General features: G+C 40.4%; 1 protein-coding gene across 3 annotated transcripts in view; it reads left to right on the top strand.

The window, feature by feature from the left end:
- Positions 1–9,838: 9,838 nt before the first annotated feature.
- Positions 9,839–22,901, top strand: part of plppr1 (phospholipid phosphatase related 1) — a 118,058-nt gene continuing 104,995 nt past the window's right edge. For all 3 annotated transcript variants that reach the window (XM_060845657.1, XM_060845660.1, XM_060845658.1), the window contains exons 1-2: positions 9,839–10,038; positions 13,287–13,406. In XM_060845657.1, coding sequence (XP_060701640.1) covers positions 13,341–13,406 — 66 coding nt within the window. In that variant the 5' untranslated portion in view covers positions 9,839–10,038; positions 13,287–13,340. The remainder of the gene's footprint in view (positions 10,039–13,286; positions 13,407–22,901) is intronic.

Here is a 22,901-nt window from a genome sequence, read left to right as displayed (position 1 = left end):
ACTACAGGGCCCATGGGTAAAGGAGGACTGTAACTTTATTTCTTATTTACTACCTTATACTGAGAACTTAACTTATTTATGTTTCTACTATTTAACCTAAGACCTTGTACCTAAGATGGCACTGTGAATAGTGACATTGTCAATGTTTCACTGCACTCCTGTATCTCTGTACTTGAGTACACGTAACAATAAAACTGAATTTGATTTCTAATTCTAGGCAGTATGGTGGCTCAGTGGTTAGCACTGCTGCCTCACAGCACCAGAGACCCAGATTTGATTCCTGCCTGTCTGTGTGGAGTTTGCACATTCTCCCCGTGCCTGCATGGGTTTCTTCCCACAGTCCAAAGATGTGCAGGTCAGGTGAATTTTGCCTGTAATGTTTGGCACATTAGTCAGGGGTGAATACAGGGTAAGGGGAATGGGGGTGGGTGAGTTACTCTTCGGAGGGTTGGTATGGATTTGTTGGGCCAAACGGCCTGTTTCCATACTGAAGGGAATCTAATCTAGGGTTCCATTGAACTGTGTCTATGACTCAACACACTGCTTAAATGGTGTGCTGTGTAAGAAATGACAAATGTTTCAACTTCAATGTTTGTATTTGCTGAGGCACAATTGGTAACACGTTGCTGAAGCACAGACAATTAAAGCGCACCAGTCAAGGATGAACCAATGTGATAGAGAGTGTGTGCCATACGAATGGAGGTTGTGTTTCTTGGATTAGACATTAATTTGATATTTTGGTGAGACAGGAGAAATTGAGAAGCATCACTTTGAAGATGAAAGAAGTTCATTCTGATGGCCTGGCCATTTCTAAAAACAGGTTATTTAATTGTTTATCACATTGCTGTTTGTAGGAGCTTGCTGTGTGCAAATTGGCTATCATCTTTCCAAGATTGTAACAGCAACTACACTTCAAAAGCACAGCATTGGCTGCAAAGCAGTTTGCAACATTGAGCCTTTGCAAAACACACTATAAATGCAAGTCTTGATACTGGTTTAGGGAAGACAACATTTGAAGCAACACAATGCAAGGGGAAAGTGAATGAAATCCCCTTGGGATATCTGCTCCTAAATAAACTTTAATATCCCATTACTGGATGAACAGAATAATTTAAAACCCAGCAAAAATACCGATTTGATTTTTAAAATCTACTTTAAAGCAATAAATCATGATGAGCTCCTGTCCCACACATGGATGCAGCCATCTGGTACACCCATCAAGCATACTTTGTCATAGACCAGCTATGCAACCAGGGGAGCCATCTGAAGGTGTAGGAAATGAGATATTTCTTTCCTTCTATTCTCTTGAGCAGAAATACAGAGCCAAATGTTAGAATTGACTTGATTGCTATCAAAATGCAGAATTCAAACACTAACTTGCATAGCCTGGTGCCATTAACCAACTAGGTCACAAGAGGACATCCATTTCTTACATTATTTGCAAATAAAGACTTTGTTTTTACATCCCTCTGTAGCATATCTAGCTTTGAAAACTGCAGTGCTGCAAGGTATCCACACACCTCATTCTGATCTCTTGTGAATCTCCCTCCACCACTGGCGGCATTGTTTTCACTTTCAGCGCAGAAATCGTCTCCTTAAAACTCTCCACCTTTCCACCACTCCCTTAAGAATTTAATTTTGCCCAAGCTTTAGGCCATCATTTCAAGTGTCTCCTTGTGCGGCTAGATTTTAGAGTTTGTCTGGGAACTCTCCTGTGTAGAGGTTTGGGTATGTCACTACATGAGTAAAAAGTGAGGTCTGCAGATGCTGGAGATCAGAGCTGAAAATGTGTTGCTGGTTCCTGATGAAGGGCTTATGCCCGAAACGTCTAAATTTCCTGTTCCTTGGATGCTGCCTGACCTGCTGCGCTTTAACCAGCAACACATTTTCAGCTATGTCACTACATGAGAAGTGCTGCATTGATGTAAATTGCTGTTATTAACTATTTGTGTTGGCAGAAGCTCATCTTACAATTCTTCATTTCGAGACAGGCAGTTTCTCATGGATTCTTGCAGGATCTAATCAGACCTCATGTTCGTTTTGAAACAAACCATTCCTCATGAGTCGAAGTGTTTGGCAAGTGTGTTGGTGTAATGTGGACATTGCCCTAATCTGTTGGCATCGAATTGGTGTAATGCAACTGTAGCACATAGACTGTCTGGTTTCCATTAGAACTGATATGCTCACAGTGTTTGTACATTGGTCACAACAAACCAATGGAATGTGGGGCATTTTATAATCGCGATGTTGGAGATTTTATTCAAAGGTCTACTTTCAATTTGCAGATATGCAACGAATGCCCATGACCCAATGTAATTTAAGATCTGTGAGAGCTCAGCTTAAAATGTGGCAGCGCCCTTTGGCAATGATAGCAATTAGGTAGGTGTGGATCAGTCAGGAAGCAATGGAAATGATGAGTGTTACAGCAGACAGCGGATTAGAAACGGCTGGGGGATTTCTGATTGTGTGTCTTTCAAATGGAGGTTTGTGACCATTACATAAATTCAGATATTGTCAGGGGATTGCAAAGAAGTAGTTCTGTGACAGGATTCATTTTGAAATAATTGCTCTGATATAAATTGTAAAACAAAAATTTTACAGGAGTAACATGGTGACTCTTGACTAAGAATAATGACACAAAGCATATTATAAGCCTTTACTCAAACAGATACAAACTAATTTGAAACCCTCAAAAAAAATCAAAAGAGAACTAATGTTCAAAATGTATTTAACTTATTACTCAAAAAGAAACATTGCATGTTGCTTCTGCCAAAATATTTATGTTGCTGTAAAACACAGCTGATTAAAACACTTGATGCAGCTAGGTGTCTTGATCAACTGTCTGACCCATATTTCAGTGTGAGTCTATGCTGCAACCTTTAATTTAATTGTTGGGAATGCAAACTGAACAAAATGTAGTAAACAATTTATAGTGTGCTGCTTTTGATCGGTGTTGTGATCTTATGCTCTGATTGTGCAGCTACACAAGAGGGGAGGGAAGACAGTGACGTAGTGGCAATGTCACTAGATTAGTCATCCAGTAGCCCAGGCTAATAATCTCGGGACCAGAGTTTGAATTATATCATGAAACCGGAATTCAATGAATTAATCTGGAACTAAAATCTAATCTAAGTGATGGTGAGCTTGAAACTATTGTCAAATTTTGTTTAAAAAACCCCATCTAATTCACCAACACCTTTTAAAGAAAATCTACCTACATGTGACTCCAGACTCACATCAATGTGGTTGATTCTTAACTGTCTAGCAAACCTGTATATAAATGGCAAGAATTTGAATTAGGAGGAATGAAAACAGATGAATCACTGGCAATGACCGAAGCACTGGAAATGGTAGCAAGTAGCAAAGCCTACATATCGAAACGGCATAAATCTGGACCTCTGCCACTGTGCTTTTGCCTCCTTTACAAGTTTGCAAAAGTTTGAAAAGGTGCAAGATCTGCCTTGTAGCTAACTTAACAGCATTAAGTTAATGAAATAATTTGATTTTGGGACTAGACAGAGATATAGTGGCTTTTGGGAGCTTGATCCAGAGCAGCTCTATGCTTCTGCACTCCATGGGCTGTTCAATAAAATAAATATCAACTGTGGCTGGAGCACCATTAACTTAGTGAGTGACAGATGATCAGGCTATAGGCAGACCAAAGACTATGCTCTGGTAGACTTTGTCCTCAACTGCATTTTGCAAACTGGCATGTTCCAGTGCTACACACCAAGGGATGTAAAGATGAGGGCTGCTGCCACAGAGGCTCAACAGGAAAGGCCACTGTTTAAGGCCGGTCAGCTGTCAAGAACCAAGAGACTGGAAACTGTTTAGAAATCTTCAACTGAATGACATTATATATTGTACGTATCCAAAGTATCAATTTAAATTACATTGAGGGACCTTTGATTAGGACAAGAGGTACAAACAAATGTTGAATTCAATTGCACTTACCGTAGTTATTTAAAAATATAGGATGTCTCGGCCAGCATTTATCGCCAAACTCTAACTTTACAAGTGCAATTGAGAATCAACCATGTTGCTGTGGGTCTGGAGTCACATGTAGACCAGATCAGGTGAGGACAACAGATTTCCTTCCAAATATTAGTGAACCTAATTTTGTTTTTGAAATGACAGTGGTTTAATGGCCCTCATTAAGCTACTTTTTTTTTAATCCCCAAGGTATGTTTTATTGAATTCAAACTTCACTGTGTGCCTTGATGAGAATGTAAACCCATGTTTCCCAAAGCATCATCCTACCATTTTGAATTAAGTCATGTGACATCTCCATTACACCACTACCTCCCCTGATTAGAATTTAAATTCTTTGGAATTTTTTCTTTTGTGCTCAAATTTGGAGTAAAATGCACATTTGGGGAAAAATAAAGCAGCACAACACAAAGATAGATCTAGGCAGCTTCCATATGATGCGTATTAATGACCTAGGGCTGTCCTTGCATCTGATTTCACATTGCCAATACCCTAGAGGCCCTGTCAATCACAAGTTGATGCATGGCATCAGGGATGGCATTCATATAAATCGACACACAGGTCTTCCACTCATTCTTCTAAACCTCAGTGAATATAATCCTAACCAATGTCATTGAATTCCTAATTTAAAATAATGGTTGACATTGTTACCTATTTCAAATCTAAGTGCTTCCCAGCAATTAATTTTCTTTTCACTTTTCTTCTCACCACTACCAGATTCATGCTGAGAAATTGTGATGAAAAATGCACATGCAAATACTCCCTCTGTTGAAACGTTCGATCTATTTTTAAATATGTGTAAGTGAAACCTTTTTGATGGAATTTAATAGATAAAGGATAGGAATGGATTTGTGTTTGTTTTAATTACTTTAGAACATTTGCAACAAACACTACAGACATGGTCTGTATGTTTTCAGTGAAGTCTATTTGTACAGATCAGTGCAGGAGAGATAAACTGTTGTTAAAAAAAGAGAAATAGATTTGGTGGCCCTAGTGATTTCACCATAGTCATTTTTGTGCTTTCATTCCTAGTTCTGCACTTGCCAAAACAAAATATTACATGGAAAGGTTTCAAATCTAGCAGATTGAGATATTTTATTTTCACAGGTTCACGATCATCTTCCCTGCTGTGATATATTGGAGCAGCCTAGTCAAGAACTGGAAGAGTTCTATTAATTAGGAAAATCAATTGGAGGACCATGTATTAAATGGAAAGACAGACAGTCTTTTCATGACTTCAGGATATTGCACTGCATTTTGCCATGAAAATAAATGAGGAAAGGAAGGTATTTCACCAGCCTGTGAAGAATCTTGGCTTTTACTCTCCATTATAGAGAGACAATTTGTAGTATAGCTTGAAGAAGCTCTTTTGGAATGAAGTCAGTTTTAAATGAAGGAAACATGGCAGCCAATTTTCACTCTTTGACTATATGTTTCAGTGATTGCTTTACACCTTTGAGATATGCAAAAATAATACACAGCTTGTGTGTGTAACAGGAGTTATACTCTACCTTAAAAGGATTGCTCTCATGCGGATGGTAGTTGCTAAGTTAGAAAAATAAACTAAGATGACCACATCTTAGCTTAACTATAAAGGCCAAGATTGTCCCCCTTGGAGGTTACGTTTGCTTGTCTAACTAGCTATTAAGTTCTTCCCATGGAAAAAATAGTTGTATGGTGGGAAAAGGTAACATGGAACATAACCACAAGGTATTAAAAAGTTTTCTGTTGGTCATTCCATTTCATAATGAGACATAGGCATCTCTCACTTTCTCAGGAATTCTGTACCACTGTCAGTTCTCTCTAGTTAGGTTCTAATGTTTCCTGTCTATCTAATCCTTTTCACATCTGGCCTATTCTTTCCTGATATTTTACCTTCCATTGTTTCCAATGGCAAACTCCCAACCCTCCTATTCCAACAGTCATATTTCCCATTTTCCATTTCTAACTTCAGGCTTAAAGCCCTCGAAATGCTGGGCTTTGATTATCTGGCAAACAAATTAATTAGTTCATGGTTCTGTGCATTTAGCTCCAAGGACCCTTCACAAACACCCCATTTGAAAAGATATATGGCATTTGCTCTTTACCTTTGCATCACCATCATTGTGTATTCACGTGACCTCTTCCTTGGTGATACCCAGTGAATATTTCCTTCAGCTACACATCACCAGTAGATGGAGGTTCACAAATTCCTGAACTTGTAGATCTCCAAATGTTCTCGTCCTTAAAGCACTGAGGGAAATTGGCTCTCTGCAAGCTACACCATTCAGGGAAAAACAATGTTATTAAACTAAACAATATTTCCATGTGGTGGATAGTTGAGATAAGGATAGAAAATGTTGGTATTGCCTGGCAGATGGACCATCTGTAAATATGAAACAAGCCAATGATCCAAGAACTGATGAAAAATTAATGCATTCATTGTGTTCACGATTATTCCATAACTTTGAATAAGGAAGAGACATTGTGAATTACCACAAGTTGCTGGGTAATTTGTGCTAAATCCACAATTAACCTCAAAAACCAGATATAGGAGAAGGATCAAGGGTAAAAACTGATGAAATTAGTCAAGGAAGGATTAGAGGTTTGAGTAAGGCAAAAACACTGATATGAACCAATGGGCCAATTGCTTTGTTTCTGTGCTGTCCATGCAATATAATCCCCATGTAAAACAGAGCTCATCATCACCAGCTATGTCTATTTCAATAAGTTGCTGCATCTGTGCAATAGCCAAGTATGAATTCCACTACAGCCATTTAGGGCTAGTACCTCAGTGCAAGAAACCCAACAATTCCATCACTTACAGTCCTGCAACGTCATGAAAGCTTGTCGACCCAGAAGGGGAATAACTATAACTGAACTTGTAATTGTGCATTATTAAAACAATACTGAAATTCATAGAATGATAGAATCCCTACTTTGTGGAAGCACGCCATTTGGCTCATCCCGTCCACACCAATCCTCTGAAGAGCATCCCATCCAAAACCAACCCCCATACCCTATCCCTGTAAACTTGCATTTCCCACGCGTAATCCACCTAACCTTCACATCCCAGGACACGAGAGGCAATTCACCGAACTTGCACATTTCGGATTCATGACTTTTCGTAATTATTCATTTTGTCTCCAATGCCTTGTAAAATCCATTCTGTTCCTCTTTTCAGTCTGTGCCCAATTTTAATCCAACTTGTTTTATTTCCTTTTCTGTCATTTCCATTATAGATTCTTCAATTTAGAGAAGGCAAAGATAAGAAAGACTAACCAAAAAATTAGAACCAGACAGACAGCGAAACTAGAAAGCCGTTCTTCAAAGACTGGCAGAAGTTTGGAGCTTTAATTTATTAAATGGCGATTCATGCTAGATCATGTGCCAATTTTCAAAACTGAAGTGCAGATAGTTTATTTGTCAAAGAGACACAGATGAAAGTGGGCATATGGAGCTTAGTCACAGATCAGCCATAGTCTCACTGAATGTCGAAGTGAGCTCAGGGGGCTATAGAGTTCCTTCTGTTCCCCAATTAAATTGAGGTACGCTCTTGGACCAGATATTCAGTAGATTATAGGTGCTGCATTCCCCTTGCTATGTCATTATCAGATCACATTTCAAGCAACTTTTGGCACAAAAAGTAATAGATACTGGAAGTTACAGAGAAAAATTCAATTGTGATGCTCTCTGGAGATGGGCCTGGTCAAATTCTTGGCCATTGTTTTGGCAGTGTCGTTTTTCAGTTTTCAATTTGATGAGGCTTGCACACTCCAACAGCTTGTATATCTATAGTTCATTTGAGAAAATAAAATAATCCAGGACAAAGAGGAAAATGAGCACCAACCTACACAAGGACATGACTAAATGCCTAGAGACTGTTCACCTATGGACAGCATGGTGGCTCAGTGGTTAGCACTGCTGCCTCACAGCACCAGGGTCCCAGGTTTGATTCCAGCCTCGGATGGCTGTCTGTGTGGAGCTTGCACACTCTCCCAGTGTCTGGGTGGGTTTCCTCCAGATGCTCTGGTTTCTTCCCAGTCCAAACATGTGCAGGTCATGTGAATTGGCCATGCTAAAATTGCCCATAGTTTTAGGTGCATTAGTCACAATGGGTGGGTTGCTGTTCGGAGGGTCGGTTTGGACTTGTTGGGCCGAAGGGCCTGTTTCCACTCCATGGGAATCTAACCTTTCCTTGATTCTGACCCACTTGAGCTCTGTCTTTAGGGTAATATGAAGTGGAGGAGCCAGTGTTGGATGGGTGTGGACAAAGTTAAACATAACACCAGGTTATAATCCACCAAGTTTATTTGGAAGTACTAGCTTTCAGATCGCTTGCTTCTTCAACCAGTGGGGCAGGATCACACACTCTTCCCCCACCCTCCTCCCCCCACACACACGTCTATCAGTGATTTTGCATTTGCAGACATGTTCTATTTTGTCTAAAAAACGCACACAATCTGCATGCAGTCAGTCCATATAACATTTTATAAATTCCTACTTTGGAAGTAGAACCAATCTGACTCAAGGCTGGATTACAAACAGACTCTAACCTCACACCTTTAATGCATTGTCTGAGTAGAGGTATCATGGTTTTAAAAAAAGTAAAACTTTAAGTTCTCAGGAGTGCGACTTGAAAGACATTTGGGATTTACATATTAATGAATCGATGCCTGCAACATGTTCTAAAAGATGAAAGAATTAACAGCAATCTGGGTTTGTTCAATATATCCTGTTAGATTAGATTACTTAGTGTGGAAACAGGCCCTTCGGCCCAACAAGTCCACACCGACCCGCCGAAGCGCAACCCACCCATACCCCTCCATTTACCCCTTACCTAACACTACGGGCAATTTAGCATGGCCAATTCACCTGACCTGCACATCTTTGGACTGTGGGAGGAAACCCACGCAGACACGGGGAGAACGTGCAAACTCCACACAGTCAGTCGCCTGAGGCGGGAATTGAACCCGGGTCTCAGGTTCTGTGAGGCAGCAGTGCTAACCACTGTGCCACCATGCCGCCCAAAAGTTGCATCTTTTACTATAAATTCTGTGTCCTATCATCCTGCCCCACTAGTTGCCTGACGAAGGAGCAGCACCCTGAAAGCTAGTAGTTCCAAATAAACCTGTTTGACTATAACCTGGTATGGTGTGGTTTTTAACTCAACGGTAATAGACTGGAGTATCAATGGAGTTAGTATACATCAAACTTGTCCAACTGAATGGTGAATAAGACTCGGGGAAAATGCTGCAGAGCCGCCACATGTTCTTGCGTGTACACATGAATAAGAAAAGTTCAGAAAGCCGTAGGTCACACCTCCAGAGCAGGCAGGACTTGAACCCAGTTAAAGACAAAAAAAAAACCCCTGCAGATGCTGAAATCCAAAGTAGACAGGCAGGAGGCTGGGAGAACACAGCAAGCCAGGCAGCACCAGGAGGTGGAGAAATCGATCTCTCAGGTATGACCCTTTTTCAGGTCTAAAGCAGCGTTATACCAGGACTTGAACCCAGACATACTGGCCCAGGGGGCGAGACATCACACGAGCGCCTCCCAAAGAAACTGAAATCCCTAAATTAAATTGTCAGTTTAAGATCAAAGGCCATTTCACACATTAGACTTCATTGAGTTTTATTTTAAAACACTCAAGTTTGTGTGCGAGAGAGAGCAGTTGTGTATGAGGGAGGGAGGACTCCTGATTGAACGTGTTATGTTTCTGAGAGCACATCATCTGTTGTACCGCCTGTGTCTGTGCACACGTGTGGGCACAGGAAAGCAGATTCCGTTTAAAGCAACTTCTGTGACTTGACTGGCTGGTGATCCCGCCTCCTTTAAAACCCCTCCAAACAGGAAATGAGACGTGAATGGCGAGGGGTGGCAGCAGAGGGGCAGTTCTGTGGGATGGTGTCGCTGTGTTCGGGTAATCACCGAGGAGTGAGGATGAGCTGCTGGAGGGAGTAAGGCAGCGGAGTGCAGGAAGCTCTTACCCCGCTCGCTGTGGCGTTTGTCCTGATGGTGCGTTCGGTGAGGCGAAACAGGGCTGGTCGACGAGTGGCAATAGCACAGGTAAGGAGTAAGATCCAGCTCATTTCCTCGCTCTCTCCGTCTGTCGCTTCTTTTGTTTGTAAGGACCAGACATTCTCACAGCAGAGCTACATTGACTCAGCAACAGTCCATAGAAGCAGTTCCTCCTTGCTCAAATCTCAAATGCTGGACAAAGTCTTTGTTTCGTTTTGTGTTGAGTAATCCAACCTTGTGGAATCAGCAGATTCACTATTTTAACGGGGATTGTCACCTATTGTTCGAGACAATGACGGTAGATTGTGCGTTTTGTACTACCCTAACAATTCATTTAATATTAGTACGGACAAAAGGCATTTTATTTCCTCGGATTAAATTAGCAGTCTTATTATTTTGCAGTTTCTTTATGGTTTTAGTGTGTTTTCACATTTAGCTCTCTCGAGGTCCCTGGACCTTGCATTGTTTGATTGGGACCATTTTTACAAAACCTGCTTTTGTTGTCAAAGCGATGAGGGACAACATACTCTCCCTCTCAACAGGGAATCAGTTCAGAATCTTCCCTTTATATCTGTAGAAACTTTCCGTCTGACTTGTGTTTTTGCCTGAAATGAACTTGAAGGTTACAGACCTTCAGTCAGTGTTATTTTGTGTGTGACTACATTGCAGTTAGAATCAAATAGAGAGAATAGTCTTTGGATAGTGGGCGGCTGTTTGTTCTCACAAAGAGATCTCCTCTTCACTTGTGTAGAAATAATCGTGTGTTCTGGGATATCCTCACTATGTCCTCTCGGTTGAAGAGAACTGACAATGCTGTATTAGATCGGTGTAGCGTGAATCGTGTGCAAAGCCTGGATTTTACCTGCACACCCAATTACTGGAGAACTCCTCCTCAGTGATCCATTCATATTATAGCTTTGTGATTTGGGCCCCTTTAGTTCGGCGATAGTAGGGGAATTACATGCGTGACTATAGTTGACCTACATTTTTTCCTCTTCCGAAAAATAAGGATTCAAGGAAACGTGTACCTGCCCCTGCACGGACCACTTTATATTAAGTGATGCCAGAACGTGAGATTTCATTTGGACGATGAACTAGCTGGCATTTCAAAATTGACCATTATAGGTTGGAAGGCATTTATTAGAAGAAATTTACGCAACATTTTTTTTAAAAGTTTGTTTTTCTAAGTCAATAGATGCATTAATTCTGGTTGTCAATGCACAAATTGGGCCACAAGTATTTACTACTGATTTTATTCAAACACATTCATCTGCTCAAGGAGACAAACAGGCAATAAATGTCTTCTTTAAATAAATTAGCACTAAGTATGCATGGAGTATTAGTACAGGAATTTACTGTTCAAATGCAACATGCCCTGGTATATTGGACCTGGCAACTTTAAAATCCAACTTAAGCGTGAGGGAAGAATATGAACTGTCAAAAAGTCAGTCATTTTTTGGATTACTGTAGCATTTTAGGCACTGTAGCCTTAAGTTTGCTTTTAATTAACTTCAAGAATTCCATGTGTTTAACAAATTTCCCTGCTCCCATTATTTACACTTCTTTGGGTTTTAGTTTGAGGTAATTGTCAACAGTTGGAAAACAAGTCTATGAACAGAAGCAAGATGTTTGAAACATCTTTTAAAAGATGGGCATTCCTTATTTTGCCATTTTTCTAGGTAAGCAGAACCAAGAATAAAACAGATAAATTAGTGTTCTCCAATCGTATCTTGTGTTTTACTAAATTTATCCAATGGATGAAAATAGCTCAAAATAATTAGGGGTAATTTATATTTTTAAAATTGAGAGAGAATACTTAGTTTCCTTTGAAATAAATGCATTGCTAATGAAAAGAAACACATGGTTTTTAAACCATGCAGAAGCTGTCCATGTGCTTTCCTAAGTTATTAATTATGGGAAACAAAACAGGCAATGGTTTGCTAGTCATTAAAGGAGCAATCATCCACATTAATTTTATGATAACATCTCAGTGATGTATAAGAATGTGACTCAACATTCAATTGTGCCCTTTTTCCAGAGGCAGTGAATGGATCAGTGATGAAAACCAAGAAATCAGAATTTGTGCAAGTCATAGCAACTTCAGTTAAACTCTAGAAATATGCAGAAATGAGTATCCCTTTATAGCTATTTTAAACTCTTACAAGAAGATACGAAGATACTAGCATTTAAATTTTTTTAATTTTATAAAAGATGGATCAGTTTACCTTACGTTACATTTATTGAGAAAACTGCATATTAACAGGAGACTGACATAATGCGTTTATAACAGAAAAGCCAGGTAAACCCATGAAAGAGTAAGGAATTGAAGACTACGTCAATGGAATGAAAGGAGAAGACTGCCTTCTTATTGTATACTTCATGACCACAGGAGGTTCCAAAGCACCGTTTATCAAATGAAATACTTTGTGTCACTACTGTCACAATTTAGCATATACGACAACCAATTTGCATGCAAAAAGGTCCAAACAGCAATGTGATCATGAATAAATAATCTGTTTTAATGCCATTGATTGAGCAATAAATATTGGCCAAGGGCATTGGGGTAACTTTCCTACCCTCCTTCAAAACAGTGCTGTGGGATCTTTTACATCTGGCTGAGGGGGTAGAAGAGACTCTAGTTTAAAATCTCACTTGAAAGTCAGCATTGCTGATAATACAGCATTCCCTCCGTAATGATGTGCAAGCCTTAATATTTGTGCTTAAGTCCTGCAAAGTGTGCTATCCAGTGCACCACAGACAAGGTGGGAGGAGACTCTTCCAAAACCATAGAATATAGTGTGGATTTAGATCATTCAGCCAATCAAATCCACACCAACCCTCTGAAGATCATCCCAACCAGACTCTTCATCCTATCCCTGCATTTCACACAGCTAATCCATCTAACCTGCACATCCCTGGACATAGTGGGCAATTTAGCATAGCCAATCCACCGAACCTACACAATTTGGACAATGGGAGGGAATCTGAGCACATGGATGAAACCCACACAGATTTGGGAAGTTTATACAAGTACCAACAGACAGTTGCTCCAGGGTGGAATTGACCCCAGTTTCCTGGCACTGTGAAGCAGCAGTGCTAACCATTGAGCCAGCCACCCAAATACAGAGAAAACATGGGATAATTGAGCAGAATAGCCAGTTTCTGTGCTTGAGATAGTGTTATTTGATGCAGTATAAAAGCTAAAAGCAGAATTTACTATCGTAGAGAGTACTATTCTGGTTTGAGTGAGCACTCACTCAGTTTAAATATGTAATTAAAATGTCATTGATTTGCAGGTGTGAAAGACTCAAACTCCTCTCTCTCTCCCAAGCGTGATCTGATGAATCAGAATGGCTACAGAAACAAGCAATATTCAGAGGAGTTACTCCATTATTCCATGCTTCATATTTGTAGAGGTAAGGGGGTGATACCATGCATGTAGGATTCTTTAAATGGTCTGGCTGTCTCTTTCATGTTCTGCTTCAGAACAGCTGGAAATGCGTGACTCACCATGAGTGAGTCAAGCAAATGCAAATCATGGAATACAAGCAGATGATTCTGGAAGTACTCCACAGGCCAGGAAACAGCTTAAAGAGAGAAATGGTTAACCTTTCAAATTGTTTTGTCAGAATGGCTGTCAGGGCATTGACCAGGGAGAATGTTCCCAATGCCCGTACATCAAATGAAATACTTTGATGTAGAAGCCAGGACTTTGTTTCAGAATAAGGAATCTGCTATTCTAGACTGAGGGGTTGAGAATTTTTTTCCATCAAATATTTGTGAATCTTTGGCAGTCTCCTCACCAGAATGCTCTGGATCTAAGTCACTGAATATATACAAGAAAGTATATTAGATATATTTGGATATTGGAAGTATTGTAGGGATCGTAAGGAATGGGCAGGAAATTGTCGTATATGTGGAAGATCAGATGTGACAATGGATAGGATGGTGGAGCAGGCTGGAATGGCTTATTTTCCTTCCTATTTCTCATGTCCTTCAATGCTTCCTGAAATGTCAAGCATCAGCCATTGATTTTGTTTTTATATCAATGAATTAAGATGGGAGGGGTTTTGAGAAAAATTGCGAGCGACTTATAATTGAAAGCTTCTGCTGTAAATGGATTAATATGCATGTGCAGGACACGTAGTCAAGTCATAATTGGCTCAGGGTGTTTCCAAATCCAGTGAAGCCTGCAGCTTATCTGGTTTTGTCTAAAGAGCAAAGCATACTTTACTGGAATATATTTTAAAATAAACTGTTTGGAAACATCTGACTCACGCAACACTGAAAAGGTGATCAGAATGCAGCAGGATTTAATTAAGTGTATACTGCATTTTAGTATGTTTTTAAAAGATTGTTGGATTTCATCAGGTTTTTCTTGCACAAGGGTGTTTGTGTCAACGGGAGCAATTATGCATCATGGTCAAGATGAACTACCCAAGGAGGAAGCTGAAAGAGCTCTAGGTGTGTTAGGGGACTCATAGCCACTAACAAAACGAATTGAACACACTGCTGTAATGCCCAGTTTTGCGAAAGCTACGTGATTTACACATGGGACAAATTATGTGGGCATATGGCTGTAATTATATTATTGATTTGCCCAAGGCAGAGGAGACCCTCTGCTGGATGACTAGAGATACAAAGAGACTCTGGTCAGGAAAAAGGAGGCACATGTCAGATATAGACAACTGGTCTCAAGTGACTCCCTCGAGGGGTATCGGGGTGTACGAGTACACTTAACAGGGAAATCATGAGGGAGAAAGGGCATATGAGATAGCTTTAGCAGGTAAGGTTAGGGGAAAATCCAAGGGTAAAGGAGTAACTGGAGAGAGAATAGGGTCCCTGAAAGATCAATGGGGCAAACCATGTAGGAAACCACAGGACATGGGTAAGATTCAAATGAATATTTCATGCCAGCATTTACTGTGGAGAAAACATGGAAGCTAGGGAACTCGGGGAAAGAAATATAGTGATGTCTTGAAAAGAGTTCACATTACAGAAGGGGTCTTAAAAACACAAAAGGTAGATAAATCCTTGGAACCTGATTAAGTGTATCCCAGGACATTGTGAGAAGCCAGGGAATAAGTTACAGAGTCCCAACAGAGATATGTGTATCATCAATAGCTATGAATGAGGTGCCAGAAGACAGGAGAGTGGCTAAGGTGGTGCAGTCTTTAATAAATAATGGCAAGGACAACTACAGACCAGTGAGCCTAAAATCAATGGTGGGGAAGTTGGAGGGGATTTTGATGGACAAGGCTTACATGCATTTGGAAACGCAAAGACTGATTACAGATAGTCAGTGTGCCTTAGTGTGTGGGAAATGTTGACTCAAACTTGATTGAGTGTTTTTTTAAAAAAAAAGTGACCAAGAAGATGGATTAATGTAGAGTTATAGATATTGACTTTAGCAAGGCCTTCACAAGATTTCACATAGTAGACTAGTTAGTTAGTTTAAATCACGAGAGATTCAGGGAAAGCTAGCCCATTTGATAATAAATTGGCTTCATGGTTTAAAAAAGAGTGGGGTGGTAAAGGGTTGTTGTTGAGACTGTGGCACACTGTTGGTCACGAGGCAAGGATCAGTACTAGGTCCACTGTTGTTCATCATTTATATAAACGGTTTGGATGATAATATAGGAGGCATTGTTAGTAAGTGCTCCTGATGAAGGGCTTTTGCCCGAAACGTCAACTTTCCTGCTCCTTGGAAGCCACCTGACCTGCAGTGCTTTTCCAGCCCTACTTTAATCTACACTCTGGATTCCAGCATCTGCAGTCCTCACTTTTGCCTAGTAAGTGCGCAGATGACACCAAAATTGCTCGTATAGTGGACAATGAAGGTGGTTATCTAGGGATACAATAAGATCTTGATCAACTGCTCGAGTGGACCGTGGAGTGGCAGATGGAGTTTAGTTTAGACAAATGCAAGCTGTTGCGTGTTGATAAGGCAAACAAGGACAGGACTGACAGTCAATGGTTGGGCCCTGGGGAGTGTTATCAGAGAAACCTAGGAGGTGCAGGTACATAGTTTCTTGAAAGTGGTGTCACAGGTAGATTGAGTATTGAAGGCAGCATTTAGTCAGAGCATGGAGTACAGGAGTTGGGGCATCCTGTTACAGCTGTACAAGACATTGGCAAGGGCACATTTAGAAAACTCTGTACAATTGCCATGTATTGAGGTGGATACTAGCTGACTGGCTAAGGCTGTGAATAACCACTCGATCATTGGCTATTTTTACCTAGTGTGAAAATATGAGGACAGGAAGGCAAGGCCTGTATCCGCTTGTGTTAAGACACTATCTACTTGCAATGCTTGAGATGCTTCATGGAATTGATATTGTAGATCAGGCAAAACTGTATTCTTTAACTGGGACATTCAGAACGAAGGACAAAGTATAAAAGATAATAGATATGGGAAACCTTTTGAAATGGAGATAATCAACACATTGAATATCAACCTCCTGAAAAGCTGAATGAACTTATGAAATAACAAAATTGTTTAAAGTGAAAACAGCGTAATTGGGTGTGGAAGATCGGCAGGAAGAGCAGTGAAACAAATGTAACGCTGGTTACCAGTTGAGTCATTGCCAGAATGACTATTCAAGTGGCCAATCAGGAAGTGAGGTGGGTGAACAGCTCCTCAGTTGTTTGTGTCTGACATATATAGGGGATGCGGGTTAATGCTGGGAAGTGCTATAAGCACCACCACTGAAAGGTACCATGTGCACTTGTGGACAGAATGGATTAAGATCCCAGGAGTAATTTATTTCCAGAACTTCAAGTCTCCTGACCAAATATTTATCCTATTAATGTAACATAACTAGTTGCTAACATGCAATGAACAATTTCTAGTTAGACTAAATGATGTTCCATGACTATGCTACTCCAAACATGCCCTGTAAGTTTCCACACTAATAGTGGATGGTGTCAATAAACTGAATAAGGTGCAGATTAACTTTGGCTAGATTTATAATAGCTGTGATTCTATCTTCTTTCATTTCCTTTCTCCCTTCAAAGAAAGGATTGAACTGCCCCTCCCATTAACACCACATGGTCTGCCCCTGTACATGTCAGGAACTGTATGGGAGATCACAGCCATAGATCTGCTGTACAGACGTGAGCATTCATTAAGAAATGGGCTTGTACAATGGACTAGACATTGACTTTTGAATTCTGAGCTAGTTCAAATTCAGTTTCCTTGCTCATCTGGCTGTAAAGGCTCCATCTCACCTTGATTGGAGCCGGCCTAACCCAGACTTCAGCATAGACAAACTTTTAATGAAATCGTGTGAATGCCATTCTACCCTTGGCACTTTTGCTGGCAATATGAATGAGCCATCCAATTCATTCCACTTGTCATCTCCTGCTCTAACACTCCAAATTAATTCCTTTTTAAGTAGTTATCCCATTACCTTTTGGATCTTATTGAATCTGTTTAGTCATCTTGAGGCCGTGCACTCCAGGTTATGAGAATTGACTGTGTAAAATAAAAATTCTTATTTCCCATCTGTTCCAATGGCCTCAAGTCATTGTCCTTTGGTCACCGTTGGAAAGTTCTTCTTTCTCACTCTTTCATGAATTGAAACTCCTCTTAATTCTGTCAGACATTCTCGCTTTCAGAAGAATTTTCTCCACAAAGCTAAAGTCCCTAGCCTTCTGGAGCCTATCCTATATTGTGGTGACCAGAATTGTACACAATACTCCAGCTGATTACCTAATGCTGTTTAAAGTATCTAACATTACAAACATGCTTCGGACATGTGCTTATTGGACAGCTCTACAGACTTCATCAATTTACATTTCTACTGATGTGCTTTGCAAGAATGGAGCACAATATGTTCTTTGTTGGGTATGCCCATCATTAACACCAATTCTGCTGGTTTGGAAAATCTGTACCATAATCAGATATAGTGCTGTCTTCGTTTGGCAAATTCTGGTTCGTTGATACTCAGGAGATCATGGGTTGACTATTCAGTCTCTAAATTAGAATCAGTTAGATCCTAATAGTTATCAAAAACATTACAATGCTTGCTAAAGTTGTGGCAATCGAATGGTGGAGTGGACTCGATGGGCCGAATGGCCTTCCTTCCAGTCCTGTGTCTTATGGTCTAATCATGTCACATAGTATACTATATGCAGAATGCATTGCAACAACAGTAGCTTCTAAATCCACGCTGTCCTGCCTGAAAAGGACAATGTACACCGTGTGCATGTCGGGTGGCACAACCTGCAAGCTCCATTCCAAGAAACATACCATCCTGTCTGGGAACAGAATTGCCATTCCATCATAGTCACTGGGTTAAAATCCCAAAATTTCCATCCATATAGCACTGTGGGTGCAGCTGTACTAGACAAACAGCAGCAGCAGTTCAAAGATGGCATCTCACCACAAACCATTCCAGGGAGTGGCAACAAATGCTGCCTTTGACATAATATATGTATGTATTGATGCAGGTGACAGGGCTTTGATTTTGTTTCTCCTGCAGAATCTTCTACTCAGTTTTGAATGTGGCCATGGATTGTGACAGTTTAGACTCTCATCTTCATTTTAAACAGATTACCACAGGATCCTCATGCCCATTTAATTTAAATATCACACCCGACAACATTAATTCATCACATCTGCCAATTCCTCACATGGAAAGTGACTAGCATTTCAGACCAATTAGGTAGTTGCCAATCTAAGCTGACTCCATCCACACTTTACTCCATGAACCTTGTTAGCTTTACACAATAAGTCTTCAGCGAGGTCAGTTGTATTGGAAATTTCAATTGCTCCCAACCGTCCAGACTTTTGGCAGAATGAGCTTCAAATTCACTACACTGTGAAGAAATGCTTCTTAAATTTCTCTGCACAAAGCACTGAGCCCTCACTAAGATTATGCCCTCTTGTTCCAGATTCCATTTGCCCAAGAGCAAATAGTGTTAAAACTAATTTGAGATATAGAGAAACTATGAAGGACCTCTGTTACATTGCCACTTAACCTGCCAAGCACACAGGAGTACAAATTGCACAACTTTTGTTTTTAAAACATTTTAACCAGGTTTTTTTTTAAAATGAACTTATATTGTAACTTATCTAAGGCTGAGGCATTGATGCTGAGGTTTTGAAAAGGACATAAATTGGTAGGGAGGGCAGATACGTAGCAGGTGAAGTTCAATGCAGAGAAGAGAGGTGATGTGTTTTGGTAGTAAAGAACATATTTAGGTGATTTAAAATAAAAGGTGCACAAATCTATAGGGGGTACAGGAAGAGGGACCTGGGTAAACCCATATAGATCATGTGGCAGGACAGAACAGTTAATAAAGCAAACAGTGTCCTTAGCTTTTTTTTTTAAAATGGACGTACAGTACAAGAGCAAGAGGTGATGCTGAACTTGTATAAGACACCCTCTCAAGGCCTCAACAAGAATATTGTTTAGTTTTGGACATTCCAATCCCTGCAGGTAAACTTTATAGTTATTGGGATAGATTGGAGAGTTTGAGACTGTGTTCTCTTTGGAGAGAGGCAGAGAAGAGATCTGTTCGAAGTCAAGGGGTCAGGATAGGAAATAGTGAGAAATTGTTGTCACTCAAAAGCAATTGGATTTATGAGCACACAGGTTTAAAGTGATTTACAAAAGAAGCAAATGAGAATATTTTTCCCTGCACAGATGGTTCAGGTCTGGAATGTATTGCCTGGAAATGTGGTGGCAGCGGGTTCCTTGAGGCATTTGTTAGGGCTTTGCATGATTATTTAAAATAGGAACAATATGCAGGGGAAGAGACTGACACTAACTCATGATACTCATTTCAGAGATCCATTCCAGATAGAATGGGCTAAATGGCCACCTTCTGCACTGCAACACTTAATTCTGTGATTCTGAGGAACAGATCCTGAAACTGAGCACAATAAAAATCAGACATCACTTCTCTCAGTTTCAGATCCTGCTGATCAATATTGCATTAGTTTTACTATTTGTACATCTACCCAGATTTTAGCGATTTGTATACAAAATGATCTGAGTTGTTTTGCTTCTTCACAGTCCCTAGTATCTCATCTATACAATTAAATGGGAGGTATAATGAACAGGGAGGGGCTTGAGAGGCAAAAACTGCAATGAAGTTCCCCTTTGTGGAAGAAACTCTGACTTTGTTCTGGACGGTGTCAAACTGACTGTTGTTGGAGCTGCACATCCAGTTAAGTAATGGGCATTCCAGAATATGGTGGGGAAGGAGAGAGAGAGTCCAAACCTAGAGGGCATACACTTGCTGTCAGAGGGGAAAAACTCAAAAAAGGACATGAGGGATAATGTTTTCACACAGAGGGTAGTGCGTGTGTTGAACAAGCTATGGGAAATAGTGGTGGAGGTGGGTACAATTAAAGTATTTAAAGGCACCGAGATAGGTATTTGACTAGGAATTATTTAGTGGCATGGAGGCCAAATGTTAGTAAATGGGATGCCTGGTCATCAAAGACAAGTTGAATGGCCTGTTTTTATGCTTTATGACCTGTGACTTGTATAGTCTGACAGTGGGGAACAGTTTAAAACAAGGGTCTTCCATTAAAACACAGATGTGGAATTCCTTCTCTCAGAACTTTTGAGTTTCTTTGAAATTCTGTGGAGACCGGCCTATTAAATATTTAAGGACAATTTAGACAGCTTTTCAACTTACAAGGTAGTTGTGAATCAGGGTAATGGAGGTCATAGTAAAATCAGCAGTGAATAGGTTGGAGGGGCCAAATGGCCACCTATCCTCCTTTTTGTTATCTTGGGACCTTATGGATTTATTCCAGCCTCCAAGAGTCACTTGGAAATTTGGATGCAAAACCCTTTTCCTTCCTTCAGGTCACTGATGTTAACACAGAGGGATCCAAAGTTGGCAAGGCTAGAATAAAAAAAGGTGTTGCTTGTGCGCTATTTAGGACTAGTAATCCAGCAGTCTGGATTGGTGAGAGCACAGGAGTTTTAATTATTCCATGCCAGAGGAGTTTCAACCAAGTTAATAAATCTGGAATGTAAATGCTAGTCAATTTGATAATTATGATGAAACCACCAAAATGCATTCAACAGAGGAAATCTGCCACACTCTCAATAAAGGGAACGTGCTCTGGTGGGACCTAAGTGTCACCCTTGGATCTACAGTAGTGTGTCTGGACTCTTCACTCTGTTCTGAAATGGCCTGATAAACCACTCAATCCTGTTACAATTGTGACAGAAGAAAATAAAACAGTGTGACTACCTCCCGTCACAAGGAGTGCAGTAGTTGAAGAAAAGTGGTTCATCACCACATTTTTTAAAAGGCACGTGCAGATGAACAGTAAATGCTGGTCCTGTCAGGAACTCCCACGGCTTAGGAACACGTGGAGAAAAAGAACAACATGGATTTACAGCAAGCTTCGGATGAGGGAGAAAAGACTAGAAGCTAATAGGGTTGGATGAAGTTGGGAGGAGGGGGCCTGTATGGCTTGGGCCGAATGGCCTTTCAGTCACACTGAAGTCAATGTCAAGTATGCAATGAGAACCCGGGAGGCCAGGACAATCCTCCAGGATAGATCACCTGCCCCATACCATCAGAGCACACTCCCTTTATCTCAACTTTCAGCCTTCAATCTCCTAGCCATTTTAAATCGAACAAGACAGTTTCAGTCAAGGAAAAGCTTGTGATTTAGCCTTTTACTTCAAGACTGGTTAGAAACTGTGGAGTTTTCTAATGTAGATTCTCTGCTGCCTGATGCAAATGTGGCAGCTTTGTTCAAATCACCCGAATATGGTCGCGGAATTGGGAGCCAGTGTGAACCATTTGGAGATCCACTTCAGTTTACAAATTTCCCCTTATTACCAAGCTCGTGTTGCTTGAATTATTTCCACCCCCAGGTTTGGTTTGGCAGAGCTTCCAGCTTTAATTAGTACCTTCCTGACATAGAACAGTTGAAAAACTCCTGCCCAGGTTATGTAAAGTTGAACCACTGATTCACTGACTTTCATACTTGTTATCTCGGTTCAAAATAGATTTTGAGTGACCTCAAAGAACAGCTCCATATTCACCGTCTTTAAGTAGACTTGGGCAAACTTTGGAGGGTCGATGTGGACTTGTTGGGCCAAAGGGGCAGGTTTCCATTCTGTAGGGAATCTAATCAAATTATACAGAATATAATTTAAATATTTGAGTAAGTTTTCAGCATTCAAGCAGAAGTGTTAGAATATTTGAACCATGTTCACTGGGAACAGGATATCTCCATACCTTTGGCATAAAGCTAAAAGTGTTTTATTCCTTCTGCATAATGCAGGGTATTCTGAATGTCAGGAACATGTCCATGTCAACAATACCTTGATACAATGGTTTAGTTAGGGGTGTAACAGGGCCCTGCAGCCTTCAATAAGTGAGCAAAACTAAGTTTCAAACTTTTAGAAAAATAACAGCATGCCTTGTTTATATATTAAAAAAAATCAGATCCTCACTAAATATTGAACGGGTGGACATTAACTTTGAACATTGCCAGCAGATCCATGGCCCCTCACTCTTGTCACGGAGTGAAGCAGTTTTCAGTTCTAGTATCCCACTCGGGCACCAGCACAGAGTCTGGGCTGACACTCCATGGAGTGTTGAGGAAGCACTGAAACATCTTGCCATTTGAGGTGAAACCTCTAAGGATGTGGCCCATCGTCATCCTCAGATGATCAGAAAAGATTCTGTGGGTGTAAGCTTAATTATTCTGGATTTCTTGCAAGTCAAATCTGTGAGCACTTCCAACATTAACTTCCATATATTCCACAATAGCAAGTAAATTTGGCAGTTATGTAGTTAACTTAGCATGCACAGGATTGTTACAGGGGTCCAACAACAGATAATGGTAGCATACTATGATAAGCTAGTTAAATCACTGATAGATGAGCTAATGCTCAAGATGATAGTGGTGTAATGTGATA

The sequence above is a fragment of the Hemiscyllium ocellatum genome, chromosome 2 (assembly GCF_020745735.1).
Source record: "Hemiscyllium ocellatum isolate sHemOce1 chromosome 2, sHemOce1.pat.X.cur, whole genome shotgun sequence".
In the NCBI taxonomy this organism is placed as follows: Eukaryota; Metazoa; Chordata; class Chondrichthyes; order Orectolobiformes; family Hemiscylliidae; genus Hemiscyllium; species Hemiscyllium ocellatum.
This window is presented reverse-complemented; position numbering and strand designations above follow the sequence as displayed.